This window comes from Mauremys reevesii, linkage group 4 (genome assembly GCF_016161935.1).
Source record: "Mauremys reevesii isolate NIE-2019 linkage group 4, ASM1616193v1, whole genome shotgun sequence".
NCBI classification, from domain to species: Eukaryota; Metazoa; Chordata; order Testudines; family Geoemydidae; genus Mauremys; species Mauremys reevesii.
Window position 1 is genome coordinate 126,846,730 of NC_052626.1, and position 20,448 is coordinate 126,867,177.

Below are 20,448 nucleotides of genomic sequence, written 5' to 3' on the forward strand. Positions count from 1 at the left end.
AGAGAGGTTGTTGTTAATTTTATTTTAGAGTACAGTGAAATCCTCTGGAACGAATCTCACAGTTACAGAATATGGCCATGCATTTCTTGTTCCTCTTTAACAAACCATATAAAAGGGATGATGGGGGGAGGGGTAAAGGGAGGCTAGGCCTGATCCCATAACACTGGTGGGAAGTGAGGTTCTTGCTTGAAGTAGCTGCGATTCCAAAGGTTGCAAAGCCTTTCAGTTACACATCTCACTCAAAACATATCCTACGGTCAGGCCTTGGAAGTGTGAAACAAGCCCATCTGTACCAGTGAAGCACCCCAGTAATGACAGCTCAGGACTCTGAGGCCTTAGGTATGGAAGATGCTGGTTGTCCCATTCACCAAATGAATCCCTGCATATTCCAGGAACCAGTCAATCCAGACAGAGCTTTCTCTGGCCACCCTGGGGGCAGACTATGCAGGAAAGCACCACAGGGCGGCCGCCTCTCACTTCACTGTGCGTTAGGAACATTGCGACAATCACTAATGCATTTGCTCGTGGTCCCGGAAAGCTCTTCTGGGGCCCACTTAAGGAAGATGAAAGCACACGTGTTTGGAATGGAGTACGAGCAAGACAGGGATTAAAATGGAGGGGAAGCTGCCTGTCCTTAGTAATAGCACAGAATGCAGGTAAAACCTCTGTCTCAGAAGCTGTAGATAAATCCCACTCCACAACCAGGTGAGCTCTGCTACATGAGGCCCCAAAACACCAACACATGCAGCTTAGTGTCTCTGAAGTGCACAGAGACCCAATGAAATTCACTGTCTGATATTCTTTCCACTCTTCCTGCTTTAGATTTGTTCCATTACTCTAGTCAGCTGCTAACAGACAATGTTCACATTTAAAGTTAAGCCAATTCATTTTGCAGCAACCTTACCTATTAGCAAATTGAACTAATATAAAAAAAAATGCTGTTCATTGGCACCTCGGAAATAAGATGGCACATTTCTGGTCTAGCTGTATCAAGTACTGGTGCTTCGATCTGCCAGAGGCAGCAATTGGAGCTGTTGTCTGAGTTTGGTCCTGGTTGACTTTGAGTCACCACTGAGACTCACTAGGGCCAGTACGGGAATAGACACATGCCAGCTCAGACTAGTGGTCCATCTAATCCCATATCCTATCTCACACAGCAGCCAGGGAATATTCTTTTTGTGCACACTTGCATGTCAAGTTTAGTTGTTTAAGTAATATCCAGCAGCAGGGAGTCCCATAGATTATATTCTTAAACCCCTGTTGCAGCAGGTTCACAATTAGAGTCAGGCCTTTCTTCTCACGCCCCTAGCCATGCAGTAGCTGCATAATCCTCGCCAAAGTGCTCTCCTCATTCTAGTTCGAGCCCCAACACTTCCCCTGAAAGACACTTCTAGTCCTACTAATCTCACTGTGACTTCATTGTTCTTGTCTCAGACTCAGTTTCCTTTTAATTTAATAAGGTTATTTCCCGTAACACCCCCTTGGAAAGCATCTTGCTCCTTGGTGTTCATATACCCTTCAAGAGCTTGAATGTGGGAGACATGGGGTATTCAAACCCAGGATGGAGCTGCTTGGCTGATGAAATGTCCTCCAGAGCGAAGGATATATTACTGGTTATCTGGAGGTGGTACTTTACCAGGTATGGGACTTAACACATCCTCATCCCAGCCTGGTCTCTGCCTCTATTTAACCCTTGCTGGCTCTGATGACTCATTCACATCAAGACGTAAGGTGCTTCAGTAGACCGATAACTTATAAAGAGGATGTTCACTAAGGCGGAGGCTGGAGACGAGAGTGCTAAGAAGCTTACGCTCACTTATTGTATCACTATGCGGCACAAAAAGGGATGGCCAGGGTTTGGCATGATCCAGTCAGCAGGGCAAATTCAGACGTTGCTGCTTTCCAGTTAGCATCTCCCAAGTATGTGCTGCCTAAAGCAGCTTCTTGTCTCTGCACCAGGATCCCTGATAGTGTCTCTGGGCTGGGCTGTTTAAACATCTGGGTATTATCCACTTTTAAACAAACAGACTGTCCCTTCTGACTCAAGAACTGCAAGCTGAGCCGAAGAGCCAACACCCTTCTGCTCTCACTGGTACATCATGGTCAAACCAACCACCAGAAAGGGAATTCAACCCAGCTGCAGTTCAGAAGCCAGCTCTCCACAGGCTGATTTATTTCCGGCCTCGCTGGACAGGAGGTGGCTTGTTCCTGCACCTTGGTCTTCAGATGTAAAAGAAAAATATCAAAAGAGGCTTTAAGGGTTCCTTACAAAGAGTCCATGTTTGTCCCTTTCTTCCAGCCGAGGTAATGAGTTAATAAAGTGAAAGCAGAATTAGTCAATGGGGAACCTTGCTGCTGCAGACACTCTGCGGAAAAGCAGGCTGGAGCCTCGGAACAACTGCCCCTAGGAGAGACAAGAGCAGAGGGGTTAGGGGAGGTAGGTGGAGACTTCTCGGCACAGCTGCCTGACTGGCTGCTGAGAAGCCTCTCAGGCGCCAGGACTGCACTGACCCCCTTGCCAATGGCAGTGCTGTGTTTGGTAATCAGGAACAGGGAGCCATAAGATTAAGCCCTGAACTGTACAGCAGGGATTGACTCCTAGCACCCACCACTGTAGTACCTCAGTGCCTCCATGTGACTGAAGGGTGAGGATTCAGCTGAACTTCATCTTTTTAATTGCTAGAGAGCTCAAGCAACTTCTGTCCAATGGACAAGAGAAGCAGAAACAAACATGGGCGTGCACCATGCAATTGCTACCCTCTGTAGATATGCAAACAGGGCACAAACCTCACGCTTCTTGCAAGTTACCAATATAGCCCTTGCAGTCCTGATTTATAACACCAGTGACCCCTGCTCATCTTCTGGCCTGATCACTGAACTCCTTCAACCTCAGGATTCCAAGCCTGCAAGTTTTCATTCCTTTGTGCTTAATAATTTGCCCTTCCACAGGACTTTTCAGCTGAGGATCTCAAAGCCCCGTTACACCCCAGGAGCTAGGTAAAGGATATATATCTATATCTATAGAAGCCAAGGGGTCACACACACACACACAACTTGCTATACAACAGGAAGGATGAGCTTGTTTAGGCTGAACGCAAGATAAGTTGGGATCTGGCGGGATGCTCCCCTACCAATCCAAGCAGTGTCATGGAATTTTTATTTTGAATGATGCAAGTTCCATGGAAGTCTCCCATCCAGGATGAGTTAGCCAAACCCCAGCATAGCTTGCAAGATCAGGTGGGAACATAACACAAGAGTTTCCAAAATTGCCCTGCACAAGTGGCCTCCTCCTTGAGGTGATAAAGGGTCAGAATGAGGAAGAGGAAGGATAATGGTTAGAGGTCAATAGCCAAGGACTGAAGAGACTTAGGTTTGAGTCCCTGCTCCACTTCCTGTGAGATCTTGGGCAAGTCTGCCTCTGTGCCTTGTTTTCCCATCAGTGCGACAGGGATAGTAGCATTGCCCTGTCTCACCCATGTACTGTGAAGATAACAGTCAAGTTTGTGAGGGAGTAATGGGAGCCATATAAGTACCTTAGAGAGACAGAATGACAGCAATGGAAAGTGTTGAACAACAGGCTACAAAGCAGATTAGACAAGACAGGCTGCTGGCCTTTACAGCCTAAGTATAAACACAGCCAATCCCACACTGCCAGGGAAATCCTGCTGTTGGCTTCGACTTCAACTAAGTAAAACTGCCCTCTGCAGCCCTCACCTGAGCACTGAGGTGTCTCCAACACTGAACCCAGGATGTAAACACAGGAGAGTACGGAGGGAGGCCGGCATGTAACCTGCATGGCAAAGAGAGAGGGTCAATGAGGAGAATGGACACAAGCTGCACCACGCAGGGAGAGAGAGCATCAGACAGCACACAGGACTAGATGTAAGTGGGAATACTGAAAGTGTCAGCATCAGGCTAAAGGCCAAGTTACTGATAAATAATTCATTCCATGACATACTGCGTAAGTCAATTACAACTGACGTGTGCAAATATTGAGTTACCGGGACACATTCAAAACGTGGCTCTATAAACCTGCATCCCCAGCTCCATCTGCACACTAAGGAACCAGCTGTTACCCAGAAAATTCTAGAGCAAAGGTTCAGTTCCCGTTCCCCTTTAGGTTTCCCTCCATTCTCAATCTGCCACGTCCGAGGAATCAACGTGAAGAGAGTGTGTGTGTTTCGGGGTGGCAAGGCTGGCTGAGCTGGAGAAGACAGCTTCGCTTGTTCTCGTTTCTCCCCAACGCCCATCCTCCTTGCTTGGATTCTCCTCTTGATCGTCTAGTCCTCCCACCCCCTTTGGGGCACTGCCCCCTGTGCTAGAGCAGTCTCTGATCCTATCTCCCTAGTACCCTCTCTATTCTCGTTCCTATCGGACCACATCACTGAATATCTCTGCATCCCTCTAACTATTGTCTCATGTCTTGTCCGTGCCTTCTGATCAAAGAGTCTTTGGGACAGAGACTGCATCTGACCCTGTAAGGGACTATATAATTTATGGTTCCATTTGCAAGTGTTAAGACTATTATTGAAAACTACTGACTGTTGATCTCTGTCAAAAGAAAAAAGGTCTCACAGAATGGAGAACAAAACATTAGGCCTGAGAATGACAGACATACCCGCAATTGTTCACGGCCATGAGATCTCCCACTAGAAGGAAGGGATACGTCAGCATGCTCACAGCAATCTGAAACCAAGAATCACCAAACTGAGCCGCTCCCTTCTGCACTACTCAACTCTAAAAGCAGCAGGAAACAATAAGGTCAAGCCGGAAGGCTTCATGCAACAATAGGATAGGTTGCAAGTGCCTAGCACATTTTGGGTGCTGTAAAACAAACAAACAAACAAACAAACAAACAACAAACCATCAGGCAACTTCTAACCTCTGCTGTGACAAAGGCTATTGGCTAAAGAAAGTTTTGTTGTATCTCTCTGCTAGTATTTATTCAGGCTGGGAGCTGAGTTTCCTCAAAGACCCCTCTCCTGTGCTCCTTCCACCCACAGAGCTGCCACACGATTGGTCTGACTGTGTTATACAAGAAGAGGAAAGTTTAGTGGTGCTGCATGTCACATTGAGTAAGTCCAAGAAGAGGGGTAGTGTCTCCCTGTTACTCAATACATCAAAACTATAACATTTTGGGTATTAGTGAAGTTACTCTGATCTTTAGGTCTAAAGCACACCCATTCGGATTTGGAATGTTTTGGGAAAGAGACACACTGGAACCAATTCACAGAAATGATGAGCACCCACAACTCCAACTGTAAGTCAATGAGACCTCTGTGTTTCTGATACTCAGTCCCATGATACATGGAGACTAGACATGAGCTTATATCAGTTTACCTACAAATAGGAAGGGGGACGCACAGATATTACCCACATCCACAGCAACACCCATACACAGTGCGCACACACACGCCTGTAGCCTGGGAACATCTATGCATGAGCGCTCACACCAGAGAACGTGGGGCAGGGGAGGATGAGAAGTAGCGTGCCGACCATCTACATACCCCCATCACAAACTTCGTGTAGCTCCGGATCACAGATGCCTGGCTGAACTGCAATGGAGAGGAAAGGAAGAAACCAGTGGGGTCATGGAAAAGGCAGCTGATGTCAGCATCTTATTTTGTCCTTAAGTTAAACCCACCTCATACAAAAACTTAGCACAATGAGGTTTCAGTGTACTGAACAAGAGAAAGTAAACTAAATGGCAGAAAACCAGAGGTAGCCACGATATGGCACATATGTGGAACACCCAAGAAAGGAGTGTGGAGTTAACAGATGGATAAGGGCACCCTTCGTGCCAACCACGGCAGTAGCTCGTGGGAAAGACATCTTTTTACTGAGATATAAGCTGCCCCTTTCCTAATTTTATCAAGGCCACCAGTCATTGGTTGCATGGGAGTAACTTTTAGTTACTCACAACCTGGCTTACGTTTGATCCAGTAACCTAGGGAATAAAGATTCTATATGCCACATCAGCAATGTAAAGAGTACACAGGGGAAAAAATGAACAGTTCAACCAACTGGTTCTACTTTCTATGTATTCACAGTTTCTAACGATTGGCAGTTTCATCACACTTTCCTACCTGTCTTGTACCCTGAAACCTGGCTGCTTTGCACAGCTATAACGTAGCTTAAGAAACTATCAAAACCACTTGTAAGTCTGTTTCCATTAGGATATTTGGGGGAGGGAGGGGTAAGAGTGGAGGCCGAGCATTTGAGTCAATAGATCTAACACAGCCCAATGGTTTTAGACCAAAATGAAAAGGGTCCATTTTCTAGTTCAGATGCAGCTGAGCTTGTGATGTTCACACCATTTGAGGCTGAAGATTTGGAATGGCAGAGTCTGAACCCAAACTCCAGCCCCAATTCATGCTTGAGCCTGACCCCTTCCCCTCCAAATCTCAACCTAAACTGGACCCCGATTTGAACATAACATCTTCATCCCTCTTTTAGGGTCTAATCCAAAGCCCACTGATTTCTACGCACCCTACTTTCCATTAACCCCTCTATTTTAAGGTCTGACTACAAACCACCTGATGCTGGAGCTAAGGCATCAAAACCCCCTGCTGCTCCAGTTCAACAGAATCACCACTTACATTGTCATCCACTGCATAGGTGTTGATGAAATGAGCCAGGATGTTACAGCACCACAAGAAGACCACATCTCCCAGGATGTGAGGGACTAAACCACTGAAAGAATAAGAACATGAACATAAGGCAGAGAAAGTCTCCTGGGCAACTAGGATGGGAGAGAACACCGCAGAAGGGCTTTGGAAACTGGGTTTGTTCTTGATTGTATATTTAAGTCATGTATTGCTGATTAAATATGCCAAACTGACAGCCCTGAAAACAGAAATCCTGCTTATTCAGGTACAACTCAGGTAGTGGCAATGAAAGCTTTCCCCTGCCTCTCCCTCACTAACCCACAAAAATGGGCCTCAACCCTGACCAGCCACGGACATCTCTACAAGGGATGAAGAATTCATTCTTCACACATATTTGGTCCTTGATCTCCCTGAGAGCGACAACAAGGATGCTCATCAGTACCAGTTGCAGTGGCTGGTTCTGAAACCTGGGTTCTCTGCATTGCAGAAGGGGTTTTGTTTACAGCAGTATAACTTACACCCGATAGTCATCCCAGAATAAACAAACACTTTTGGCAGCGAAGACAAAGCCCTTGACACCTTCACCCTAGGAATGGACTCCAACTGCAGGGAGACAGACTGAGATGATCTAACAGACGTTAGAATTGGAGGCCCTTCCCATAGCTATGAACTGGACTAAGAACTACCAAGTCATCTCAGCCCACTAAACAGTTGCTGAGCAATGCCTTTTGGCCACTACCAACCTATGGTGGATCTGAACAAGTGATCTATAAGTAAAAGGCTTCAAATCCCATGATCAGCCCATCCCCCTTGTTCTTCCTTAAGCACCATTTCATTGGTTAATCTCTATTTTGGTTAATCTCTATTTTGAAGTCTCAACAAGATTCTTTGCTTGATAATTTCCTATTGGTAAGTTTGTTTCTGCCTGCATTTCCTCAGCCTTTTCACAAGGCCCTCTTAGAAGGTGGGAGAAACTATTTCCTTCAGATTTCTCTGTCCCTTTTACCATTTGGGGAACTACTTTCCTGCCACTAGCACCATTTTAAGATGAACAGTTTGCAGCCCCTTTTAGCTACAGAGGTTCATTAAAGGCTCTTTTGAAAATGGGTACAGCCAGTTTTGCTCAGCGTGGGGGCACCACCATTGAAGTTCTGCTACTCTGAAGCCCCATAACGGAACGTTCCCTACACAGTCTGGGGCACGGCCAGCCAGTCCTGCATGGACCGTGCAGCTGGAAGCATTCCACTTAAGCCAATGGTGAAGAATTGGGATGCAGGTACCTTTGGTTTTACCTTTGTCGCTCATTTTACTGAGCAGGCCAGTGCTCCTGGTACCCTAATAGCAGAACTCCACTACTCCCATTTTTAATGGCACTTAAAAATTAATGAGGCTTTTGGGAGATTAATTTCTTTATTTGTGCACCAGCCTCAACTACATTAGTGCCTCCGCCATAACAGCCACTTAATTAGTTTATGCTTCCTCTGCAGAAACAGAGCACAAGCCCATTGCTTTAGCCTAGGTCCTACTCACAGCTATTGGTCATGTATTTTCATTTCTCAGTGACAAAGGCTTTGGAAGTTCTCAGTAACCAAAGTAGATATTCAGAATATTCCTCCCAAAATTAGAACATTTATGGTAAATGAAAGGTGGGGGCTTTCAGAGCTTGACAGAGCCTCCTCTGACCATTTCATTTATAGAAGTTCAGTCCCCTTCTACCCACCCACCCCAAACAGATTGCCTTTTTTGGCCAGGAAACAAACAGATTTCCTGTTCCATTTGTTGAAGCAAGACAAACTTAAACAGAACAACATGGTTTAGTCCATCTTGATTACATTAATGGTTTGCTTTTATATTTTTTAATGAATCCTGTGCTGTGAATGGCTGAACAGCTTTGAAGACTGCAGTTAATGTTGCCAGAGGAACAATACAAGCAGGGATATATAACTGAGGATTAGCTATATAGTGAAGTAATTCACGCGCACGCATGAGCAAGACATATGATAGAGAAAGTGAAGGTTCTAATTTTTCAGATAGTTTGGTTTTAATTTACAATTTTAAAATATGCATATAGTGTAAAAACATTCTCTCTACAGTAATTCACAAGAAAAATTTGGAAGGCAGTGCCCTGAATAGCTGCAAATACAATGTAGCTGTGCTTAATGCTAATGAAGGAGGGAAGATTCTTGACATTGTTACTAGTCTGGAAGTAGTGTTTACTGGGTCTCTGCTTTTGTAAATAGACCTTTCCTCCATTTTCTTTGTACGAAGCTGGATCTCTAGGATTACATTTATGGTAAGAACCATAATGCGTTACTATCCTTACTCAGTCAGAGATGGAAAAGAAAAGTTTGTATGACGTATCAAAATCCAACAACATCTATTATGCAAGGACTAGCATTGGAAGTCCTACTGCCCTAAGAGAAAATCAGGTATAGCTTTCCAAACAGGGTCTGAGAAAGATCAGCTTTGCTCAGAAGTTTTCACTTAACAGCTTAAGGACTTCATTTCGGAGAAGAGAGATAAAATGATCAGCCTGTCACACTGGCAGGCAGGTGCTACTGACATGATAGAAGCAGAATAAGGAAGACATGGAATTCTGCCTCCATGGAACCATTGAATGCAACCCATAGCCAGTTGAGTTTGATGAATTTAGTGCTAGTGGATTTGCATTGATGCACTTCCTGTGAGCTATTAAGTTTAAATGGGTTACCAACAGAGTTTATTTTATATAGAGAAGGGAGCACGATCAGCTTCTTCATACAGCATTTCTTAGTGCCTGCATCTCTCTGTACAGGTTCTAACGAAAGGAGAATGTGAATAGAGGCTAAAGGGAAGCACAGCTCCCTCTTCTGGGCTTGGGGTCCCCAATACCACCACCTTCTTAGGCTCAATGTGGTTCCGATCCATCAGCCAGATAATCTGAAGAGGGAGCAGTGGGAGGAATTGGTGTTTAGCTGAAGAATTTCTGGGACTTCCAGCCTTCGCAATCAGGCAGAGGAGTCCAGCTGGGAGTCCTCTATTCACAGTCGCCTTTACCAAAAACATCTGTCCTTCCCTTCCAAAGGGAGTAGGTGTAAGAGACCCTGCTACAAGAGCCCTTCCCCTCACCAGGGGGCAGCAGAGAACACAGATTTTGCGTATACTCTTCTGATCTGCCTTTAAATCTTCTCAAGTGCAGAACATTTGATGGGGTAGTCCAACATTTGCCAGGAAACACCTGCCATAACCCCCTATTTTTGTTTGTGCTTTGATACAGCTTCCCCATCGTGGTCGCAGAGAGCATCGGGGAGGTACTGCTGCGCAGGGACTCATGCACTTTTTTTTCGCATGGATGGCTATGGCCCTGCTAATTGATTGAAGCTCCTTTCAAATATTTCTTCCCCTTCCTCTTATCACATCCTACAACATAAGATACTGCAATGCTGCATCACCACGTGACCTCAAGACCCATCCCCATGGCAAGCAGAACTGATGAGCTCCCTCCTCATGTTGCTCTACTTTAGCCGTTGAAGGCAAGAGGACTGTGGACTCAAAGCAGAGGAGAAACCTGCAATTTGTGAGCAAGGAAAAAGGCATAAAAACAGCAAGGGGGAAGTACACACACACACACACACACGTGCTGAACTGTTGAGCAAGAATGCAATGAGACAGCAGAAGCATGGGAAAGCTCCTAGAGGAGACCTGTGGCCATGTGACAAGGCCAAAAGCTGTTTAAACTGAAACCTGGATGCCATACAATACACAGCTGGAACCAAATCCTTGATTCAGGAAAGCATCTCTATTCAGGATAGTGTTTAAGTGCATGCTTCAATGGGTCTTAAGCACATGATTAAAGTCCCATTGTCTTCCAGAAGTTCAGCATGTGCTTCCGTGTTTTCCTGACCCAGCATCTAACTAAATAGGCCTTTCCCAGCATCAGACCATTTTCACTTGTGAATTCAGACTATTACCAGCATTTAACGATTGGTTGAGAAACACAGTAATAGAATCATAGAATATCAGGGTTGGAAGGGACCTCAGGAGGTCATCTAGTCCAACCGCCTGCTCAAAGCAGGACAAAACCCCAGTCATGACAACCTGGGCTCATTTACAATCAGATAGTACATCTTAACCACAATGTGCTGGCTAACTTTCCCAGGGCAGACAATTCCCACACCAAAAGCCTCCTGACCAAAATCCCCTCTTGCAGTTTCAATCAGAGACTATTTCACTATTACTGATGTAATAAAAAAAAATGACTTACCCAACTGTTGCTAATAAAAGCAGCAGGTGACTGTTTTATTAGATGTCAAAAGAGGAGGAATGTGAAATTTTGACTTAAACCCTTAATTATCTGCCAGACTTCCTCTTTTGTTACAGTGTCAATTCATCCTGCTTCATAACAAGGTCAGAAGCACCTCTGAGCTTTACCGCTGTTTGATTTCGACAACATTGTCTTTAGAATTCTACATTGCTATAGCGAAGTCAAACCTACTCACAGTATGAAGCACTGCTAATTCCAACCCAGAGTGCATCAGGCATTTGAAATGTGCCTCTTACCATGTTTTAACTATTTTATTTCAATAGTGCACCTCTTTCGTTTTTTCACTTGATCTCTCGCTAGTATCTGTTGTACAAGCAAGTGCTTTAAATGCCCCTTCACATCACTCGGACCCAACATCAAAGAAATGTATAAAGGAGCGTTTCCCTTGCACACTGAAATTTTGATTGAATACACTGTCAGAATCGCATGCACACTCCCCTAAATCTACAGGCCAAACTGGTGCTCACACAAAGGAAAGACTCAATGCTCCAGCGACAGGGAAGTCACTTGGGCAATGAGGTTTCAGATAAGAGGGGACTTGAGACAGGCTTTTTGATGTTTGAGGTTTGACTGCTTTCCCTAACGCTTTGCAATTAAGGAAGAAAATACAAAAATTAAACAAAGACTCACGTACACAAAGAATCCCAAGATCCCTTCTTCTTTAAAAATCCTGCCAATGGAGCTAAACACACCACTGTTGAGAGAGGAAAACAGTTATAACTAAGTGGAGTGCATAACCCCGCTCATGATCTCTGGGCAATAGCATCCTTGCAAATGCCACTGATATCTTCCAGCACCAGAGAGAACCACCCCCATTCCCAGGGAATAATTCTATTGCATGCACAGCTGGAACCACCACCTTCCTGGGATAATCCAATGACTTGGGTTGGGGTGTGCGTGTTTTTGAAAGAAAGCCGTCAATTCTGCAACTGTCCACCGGTTCACGTTCAATCCAGAGCTCTGTCCACACTGGGATCAGAACTGTGCTAATTACAGCTATGTTTAACCACTGTGGCTCGGAGGGCTCTGGTCTGTTGTCCATCATGAGCATGAAGACTTTTTCCCTCTGAAACCCATGTTGTAACTGTGCTATGGTACATCTTTAGCATGCTCCCTCTAGCATGATTCTCAGGAGAGGAACGGGGGGAAGGCATGCTAGAAATCACTATTTAAACACAGATGTAGTGACCAGTATTCGGAACCTATTACATTTTTGGGATGAAAATGTAACACTGCCACCACCTAGCTCTTATATGGCACTTTTCAGCAGTAGGTCTTAAAGTGTGTCATAATCTTTAACATACAGTATTTACCCTTACACCGCCCTATGAGGTACAGCAGTGCTATTATCCCATTGTAGAACTGAGGTACAGAGAGACTAAACTATTAAGGTCACAACGGAAGCCTGTTGTGGAGCCAAGAATTGAACCAGGGTCTCTCAACTCCTAGGCTACTGCCTTAACCACTAGACCATCCTAGATGGTTCTTGTAAAGTTACAATCATCACAATGAAGCCAATGCTCTACTATGGCCCTGTTGCAACAGGCTTGGGGAAAAGTGTTCCCAGACAAGCCGCAGGAGCACCATGTTGTGAACTATACACCCTTCAGCCCAATTCACCTCCTTGCTGTTTTCAAAGTCTGGTCAGGACAGTAATCCAAGGAAAAATCCAAAGTAATTGGAGTGCACCTATGAGCAGACCTGCGTAATCAGGTAGACATATTACAACAGTTGGCGAAAGCCAGAGACGGGATACTGGACTTTATAGACACTGCGAACAGAACAGAACCCAGCCTTCCCTACTCCCTGCACAACACTGCTGGCCCCAAGGCCAGTCATCTCCTAGACAAAGCACAGATTTCAGTTATATTCCTGGCTGTGCAATCACGGCACGACCTTGTGCATTATTATTTCAGCTCCACCATTCTGAGGGAAAGAGGAACAGACCCTAAGACTCCTGACTCCAAGTCCTGTGCTTTAACCATCCAACACAAATGCCAGAGCTGCTTACCTGTATTTGACTTCCCGACCTACAAACTGGACCATGCAGCGCATCGAGATTACTGTAAGAAAAGAAACAAGGCAGCAAATTAAGCTCAACGACTTTTTAAATGGACAGGCATCTGGTCTGGGAGGTGGAAATGACACCATCAGCCACAGCGTCCCACCATCATCCTGAGACTAGTGAACAACTAGTCCTCCCCAAGCACCCCCTAATAGCAGTGCTGGATTCCATGTCATTGTCCAATAGCAGGAGAACTCATAAGAACTGGATCACCCTTGTCCAATTGTTTGTTGACCCCCCTCAAAGAACTGTAATAGATTGGTGAGGCATGATTTCCCTCTACAAAAGCCATGTTGACTCTTCCCCCCAAAATCTTGTTCATCTATGCATCTGATAATTCTGTTTTTTTACTATAGTTTTAACCAATGTGCCTAAATGTTAAATTAGGCTTACTGGCCTGTAACTACCTTTTTAAAAAATTGGCATTACATTAGCTATCCTCTAGTCATCTGGTACAGAGGCTGATTTAAGCAATAGGTTACATACCACAATTAGTAGTTCTGCAGTTCCATACCTGAGTTTCTTCAGAACTCTTGGGTCAAAACTATCTGGTCCTGGTGACTATTAATTACTGTTTAATTTATTCCAAAAACTCATCTACTGACATCTCCATCTGGGACAGTTCCTCAGATTTGTCACCTACAAAGAATGGCTCAGGTGTGGGACTCTCCCTCACATCCTCTTCAGCAAAGACCGATGCAGAGAATTCACTTAGCTTTTCTGCATCGGCCTCGTCTTTCCTGAGTGCTCATTTAGCACCTTGATCACCCAAGTGCCTTGCAGGCTTCCTGCTTTTGATGTACTTAAAACAAAATTTTGCTGTTAGTTTTTGTGTCTTTTGCTAGTTGTTCTTCAAATTCTTTTTTTGGCCTGCCTAAATTATACTTTTATATTTGTAAAACTCCTAGTATAAGCTACAGGGTGAGCTGTAAGAGACAGCCTCATCTCCAAGCCCTGAATAGCCCATCCCTAGGATGCCGAGTATTATCCTTTCCTAGTGTCAGTTTGTAGCTCATGCTCTTCTTATGGATTCAGATGCTAGGAATCACAATGGGCACAATTGCATCAAGGGAGGTTTAGGTTGGACATTAGGAAAAACTTCCTGTCAGGGTGGTTAAGCACTGGAATAAATTGCCTAGAGAGGTTGTGGAATCTCCATCACTGGAGATTTTTAAGAGCAGGTTAGACAAACACCTGTCAGGGATGGTCTAGATCAGTGGTCCCCAACCTTTTTGTGGCCAGTAGCACATTCATGTTTTCAGAAGAGCGTGGCGGGCGCCAACAATTACTCACACACAGGGCCGGCTCCAGGCACCAATGGAGCAAGCACGTGCCTAGGGCAGCACATGCTACGGGGCGGCATTCTGTCCATTCTGCAGCGTCAGAGTGGTTTGGGTTTTTTTGTTTTGTTTTTGTGTTTTGGGTTTTTTTGGCACCAGCTCTGGGCAGTGCAGAGAGAAGCCAGAGAGAAGCCAGGAGGACAGAGAACACTGGCGCCCGCAGCCCCGGAATTCTGTCCCCAGCAGGTGTGGGGCCCCAGCTTCTCTCCCCTGCTGGGCACTAGTCGGGCGCACATAAATGCCCTGGCAGGCGCCATGGTGCCCACAGGCACCACGTTGGGGACCACTGGTCTGGATACTACTTAATCCTGCCATGAGAGCAGGGGATTAGACTAGAAGATCTCTCGAGGTCCATTCCAGTCCTACCAATCTGAATTATTATTTTTTTTAAAATCAGAAACAAGCACAATGAATTCAGTGACTAGAACTGGCGATCCAGCATATCTCATGGCAGGCAAGGGGACTAAGCTTTTAAATCAAGAGCAGGCAACAGGTCAGAAGAACAGGACTCACCGTGCAGGGGATGTGAGATAACCCGGGACATACACTGCATCAGCATCTCATGAGAGGTCTGGAAAAAACCATACCACATTAAAAGCTGCAAAGAAGCTAACTGTGTTACAAGGAACAGGCCTATTCACTGCAACTGACTCCACAATCATCACCTAGCTACAAGAGATCAGCTACCGCCATGAGAAAATGTTTTCAGAGGGCTAAATTAACTGATTTGTTTCTCACACACGACTCCTATGCCAATTTTAATATTGCTGAATTACATAGTATGTTCTGAAGCCAGAGGAGTGGGCCCAAAAGAGGCTTATAAATAACAAACATCACAGAAGTACCATGTCCCTATCACAAGGGTGTTAGTACACTGACCAAAAACATTCAAAGCCTGGTCATCTCCTAGGCTGTGTCTCGGTCACTGTCATTCCTGATCTACTTTTCCATCTGTCATCTCTTTCACTCCTTGATTTCCTGAACGCTGAGGTCCTGGATATTGAGTGAAAAACTGGCACTCACATCTTTTCCCTTTCCTCTTATTAAAGGTGACAAGTTTAAAAGACTCACAGGACTTCATCGACATTAAGCTGCTCATGGTAAACTTCTCAACAATATGTGTATGAAATATTTAATAGCCAGGTCCTAGGGTGCACTCCTGTTTAGTGTCAATACCTTGGTACTCACTATGTATTTTTCCGAGCAATTTCACCCATAGCAGCCGTGTATGCTTTGCCCCAGTGTTTTCAGCCTCTAGGGTATTTATCTCCACTGTGAGCTCTCTAAATTATTCATTTACATGCAATATTCATACACTGAAATTGCTCTCAGAGCCTGCATTTGATAAAGGTTTAATGAGGAGAAAATGCTCCTAACCTCTTTCACCACTTTTCGGAGAGAAGTCTTCACATCATCCTTGTTAGAAACATGCTCCATGTCCTCCACAGGAAAGACCTGGGGTGGGAGGAGAAAAAATAAATGAAATACACAGCAGCTGAAGATAGATGTGAACAATGACTGGTCTGTGCTCGGGGCTGACAGTGAAACCAACAACGTCTCAGTCAAATTTAGAAGAACTTCCCCTAACGATAAGACTAACAGGCCTGATATGGAACTTTAAGGTTACTGGGGTCAGCCCTTCATAAACCACTGATCCTTAACTGCAGACAAGCTCCTACTAGCTACAATTTGAATATGCAGATGTTTTTAAAGCAACTTGTTCATAACTTCATAAGCTGTTCTCAAAATAAAGTCCAGGAGAATCACCAACATGTATGGCTTTATGGACCATTTGCAGTGGTCCATAAAGCCACATGGACAGGGGACACTAGAGGGATAATCAGGAGGATGGAATAAAGAGGGAGCAGAAGCGGTGCACAAAACTTTCTTCTCACAAAATCATCCACACAATAAACAGCTGAAGAATCACCGATTTAACGATGGGCACATCCAGAGAGAATTCACTGGAGGCTAAAGCTGTTTCCATCTTGCTTCCGAGCAATTTTTAGAGCTGACTAGAACTCACTGGTTCTCAGCAAAGCGCACACACAAAGAAGTGAGTTTAATGCTCCACATACAGATGTGGCCATAACCACATGTACATGCTACTTAATTCCGTTCCAACAACACTGTGAAATCATGTAGTTTTAGACCCAGTAGGTGCCTTATGAAAAAACAAACTTGCCCTTTTACCTTCTTCACAGTCCCTCGGGTGACAGTGGATAAAGTGCTAGAGAGGATTCGAGGAGCAAGGCCACGGAAGAGGCCCATTTTCCCATCCACTTCCACAATGTGTCTAGCTAGATAAGAAAACATTATACTGGTGTCATTTCATGAATCATCCTGTTAGCAGGGAATCGAACACAACAGCTTGCAGAGTCTCCAACTTCCAATCTAAACAGCACTAGGACTCAAGCATGTTAAAGCATCTGCTTGAAATGATGTAGTATAGCACCTCAAGTGACCCACAGAAGCTTCCAATGGGATGTGAAAGAGCTCTGGGCTGCTTCTAGTTGCCAAAGAAACTTTAGCATTTCCCCCCACCCTCCTTTGGCTAGAGATGGCGCATTACCTCTGATGTCTTGGACTAATAAACCTCTTGATTATGTTCTGCCTAACTAAGAGTTAAGGCATTTTAATTGGCTTAGGACAGGGAGAGAAGAATCCCTTATCTGTTGCATAGGGTTTCTTCCTCCTTCCAGCCCAGAGGGCTTAGTTTGAGCGGATGGATGGCTAAAGTGCTAGCCTGGAAGAGAGGAGACCCAGGTTCAATTCCCTGCTCTGCCACAGACTTCCTATGTGACCTTGGGCACGTCATTTAGTCTGTGCCTCAGTTTCCTAGTTGTAAAATGAGGATACTAGTACTTCCCTCTCACAAGCGTGTTGTGAGGATAAATACATCCAAACTTGTGAAGCACTCAGATAATGGGGGCCAAATAAGTACCTAAAATAGATTTCAGGAATGATAACTTATTCAGTTCTTTAAGATCTGTGTAATGACTGAAGTTTTATACAGTGCCTTAATCAAAGAACAGCTGACTGCTAGGAAGAGAAGAAAAACAAGTGCATCAAATTTATCCCTGGTGTAACAGCATTGATTTCAGTGGAATTACAGCTGAGGTGAATTAGACCCAATATCTGCTGAGCACTAAAACAGATTGTTTCTGCCCACCCACTCTTTGCTTTCTACAAGGCTGTTTGTTCCTTAGTGGCACATGGCATGGATTCCTTAAATCACAAGACCCCCCACATCACTGCAAACATATTATGAAAATAAACCATCTGACAACAAGGGGAGACACTGTAGAACTCCCATTGCCTAACATCTCCAGAGCCATAAGAACAGGTTTTCAATTTACTGACTTGGATTGCTACTGCATTTTGTATTCCTTCCCTCATCCGTTAACAGATATTTCAAGCCAGATTTCAGGATCCCATCCATTTCTGCCTTCTCATTTTAAAAGAGCTTTACACAGACACTCGTCACTCCCTGCCCCTCAAGTATTATGACCATGTTAAAAAAAAGAGGCAAAGCAATGTGCCCAAGGCCAGAGAAATTCACTGTCAGCACCAGGAGCAGGATTCATGAGTGTATGACTCCCACATCTCTCTCATGCGGCTACACTTCTAAAGAGAAATTTAAATGTATTTTTCTTCCAAATATCTTCCCCTCCCCTGCTTCTTTACTCCTTTTTTGCGTATTTCTGTCTCTTTAAGGCCCTATCTACATACAAACAAGCACGTCAGAGGATCAAGTTACAACACATCCATATTTTGTAGTGTAAAGAGGTGCTTCACTGTCCTTTAAACCAGGCTAAATCCTTCATCGCAAAGTTTTAGCTCAACTATAAGCCACATTTACATTCACCACCTATGCTACGAAACAGAACAGTGTGACAAGTGGGCCAGGGAATAGCAGAGTTAGGTGACATGGTTAAATGTGTAGAGTAGACCTTAATGTAAAGCCACCTCCATAATAATCTCAACCCCACCTGGTTAGTAAAATTACAAACATCTGACAGTTTAGTAAATTGCAGCAGTGTACTTAAGATTTAGCTCTTCCCAACAACTATTTTTTTCTTCCTTGCAACAACTGTTACACAGATCTAGCCAAAAGCTTTGACTAAAATATTGAGGCAGCAATCAGCCAAAACATTTCAGGTCCCACCTCTGCTTGGAGTTGAACTCAATAGTATCATTAGCAAGAAAAAGAAACTTTTTCTTTTGAAAAAGAGTATGAGTGTTGCCAAAGCATGAGAGACAGAAACCTGAAGTATGCATCAGAGACAAGACAGAGCTGTATCAGGACATTACTGTATTGTAACTGAGTACGTGTGCACTTTAGCTGATTTAAATAGGTCCTAAATGGGCAGTTCCCACACCTTCCCCTTCAGAATATGGTCTCAAGCTATTACTAAGATATACTCACCATATGTGAAAAAGCCAGGTAGGTATAATACTTTTCTTCCCAGCACGTTTCTCCCAATGGTTGGAGGTAGAGGTTCATGCCCGACCTTCAAAAGAAACACCAGTCAGCTACTACCCACTTCTTACAAGGACTCCCCGCAAAGCCATTGGATCACAAGAAGGTGAGCATCTGTATCGTGTGTTATAGCAGAGCTGTATTCCTCCACATCTCCAATCTATACCAAACTTAGTGTAAAGATATCACTCCCCCCTTCATACACAAACGCCTTCCCCCAGGGTATCCCCAATGCTTAAAGAAACTCATTTCCTTTTCTCAAAGAACCCCATTAATGTAGGCACCCTGGTAAGCCAAGACACCAGTGTTACAAACATTCCTGAGTAAGCAGTATTTCTGATATATAGTCCAGGCATTAGACTCCACCCACATCTAGTGTGACCCAATGGGAAAGACCCACTCTTTTCCTTATTTCACAGACTGCCCAACACTCAACTCTTCTATTACCTCTTCCACATAGCACATAACAAAGCTTTCACCCTTAAGTAGCTCAAACACATGCCATGGTCCCTCCCAGACATACCAGTGTCCCACAAACATACATGTAGAAACCCAAGCATGCAGCAGGCTCTGAAACTTTTGCATGTTCCAGCCTTCTCATATTTGTATATGGCATGTACCAAATTCTGGACTCTGAACTCTATTCCATTCTATGCATCCAATGAAGTGGGCTGTAGCCCACAAAAGCGTATGCTGAAATAAATTTGTTAGTTTCTAAGGTGCCACAAGTACTCTTGTTCTTTTTTCTGACCTCTGAGACTATTTCCCCCATACCTTCCAGTTCTCCAAGACTCCCATAGAGCCCTGCACAGCCTCAATGCAAGCACTATCAACTCTCACTCTTCGCACACACCCCAGGACAGCCCTACACCCCTGATCTCACACAATCATGTAGTCCCCAAAGTGCCCGTTTCTCCTTCGGTAGCCCAAGCCCCTCGACATTCCCATGACAGACCAGGCTCCTGAATCCTCCACACACACCCAGCACTCCTGCAAAATGCTCCAGGCCCACCCCTGTGCACAAAGGTCTCCTGCAATGCCCTGGATCCCCTGCACCACCACCCCCGAGCAGCCCACGTCTCCCAGCCCAAGGTCACTCACGTCTGAAGCCCTCCCCCATCATCCGCACCTACCAACAGCCCGCGCCCCAAAATCCCCTCAGCCCCCCCCGCCGGCCGCACGCCCCCTGGATACACGGGGAGTGGCTCAGTGACACTACCAGTGCGGCCACCCGCCCCGGGTCTCCCCCACGGCGTCCCCGCCCCCCGGGCTCATCTCGGGGCTCCCCCCCCCCGCCGGGGGGCCCCGCTCTGCCCCGGACCTGGATCAGCAGCTTGACGTAGAGCAGCGGGTGGCTCAGCGCCGTGAAGCCAGCCCCCAGCACCACGAAGAGGCACTCGGATCCCTCCACCGGCTCCGGCCTGCCCCCCACCCCGAGCCCGGCGGGGGGGGCCCGGAGGCCCCCAGGCAGAGCGGCAGCTGCCATCCCCACGGCAACAACGGCGGGGAGGCCAGCTGGGGCCACCGGCGCGCGCTTCCGGGTCAGGGGGGTCGGGGCACGTACGCACGTGACTAGGCAAAGGCGGGGCAGGAGCGTAACGTCGTGACGTCACCCCGCGTCCAGCCCGCCGGAGAAGGCGTGGCCTAGG

General features: G+C 45.5%; 1 protein-coding gene across 5 annotated transcripts; it reads right to left on the minus strand.

Moving 5' to 3' along the window:
• Nucleotide 1: 1 nt before the first annotated feature.
• Nucleotides 2-20,427, minus strand: MTCH1 (mitochondrial carrier 1). 5 transcript variants are annotated; one of them, XM_039538789.1, is made up of 12 exons: nucleotides 20,121-20,383; nucleotides 18,746-18,830; nucleotides 16,510-16,616; nucleotides 15,694-15,771; nucleotides 14,830-14,887; nucleotides 12,923-12,974; nucleotides 11,546-11,605; nucleotides 6,600-6,693; nucleotides 5,508-5,555; nucleotides 4,619-4,686; nucleotides 3,715-3,790; nucleotides 2-2,404 (listed from the first exon to the last, which is right to left on the minus strand). In XM_039538789.1, the coding sequence occupies exons 1-12, from the start codon at nucleotides 20,283-20,285 to the stop codon at nucleotides 2,333-2,335; spliced, it is 963 nt and encodes a 320-aa protein (XP_039394723.1). In that variant the 5' UTR covers nucleotides 20,286-20,383; the 3' UTR covers nucleotides 2-2,332. The 5 variants fall into 5 exon arrangements, with proteins under 5 accessions (XP_039394723.1, XP_039394724.1, XP_039394727.1 ...); XM_039538790.1 differs by lacking the exon at nucleotides 4,619-4,686 and having other exon boundaries at nucleotides 20,121-20,409; XM_039538793.1 differs by lacking the exon at nucleotides 16,510-16,616 and having other exon boundaries at nucleotides 20,121-20,253.
• Nucleotides 20,428-20,448: the final 21 nt, after the last annotated feature.

What these genes read in the sequence shown, in the direction of transcription:
- MTCH1 (XM_039538789.1), bottom strand. Translation starts at nt 20,285, where the DNA reads ATGGCAGCTGCCGCTCTGCCTGGGGGCCTCCGGGCCCCCCCCGCCGGG. An exon ending in ACGTCAAGCTGCTGATCCAG is followed by an intron (nt 18,831 to 20,120) that starts GTCCGGGGCAGA and finishes TTTCTTTTGAAG; the next exon opens with GTCGGGCATGAACCTCTACC. An exon ending in CCCGAGGGACTGTGAAGAAG is followed by an intron (nt 15,772 to 16,509) that starts GTAAAAGGGCAA and finishes CTCCCACCCCAG; the next exon opens with GTCTTTCCTGTGGAGGACAT.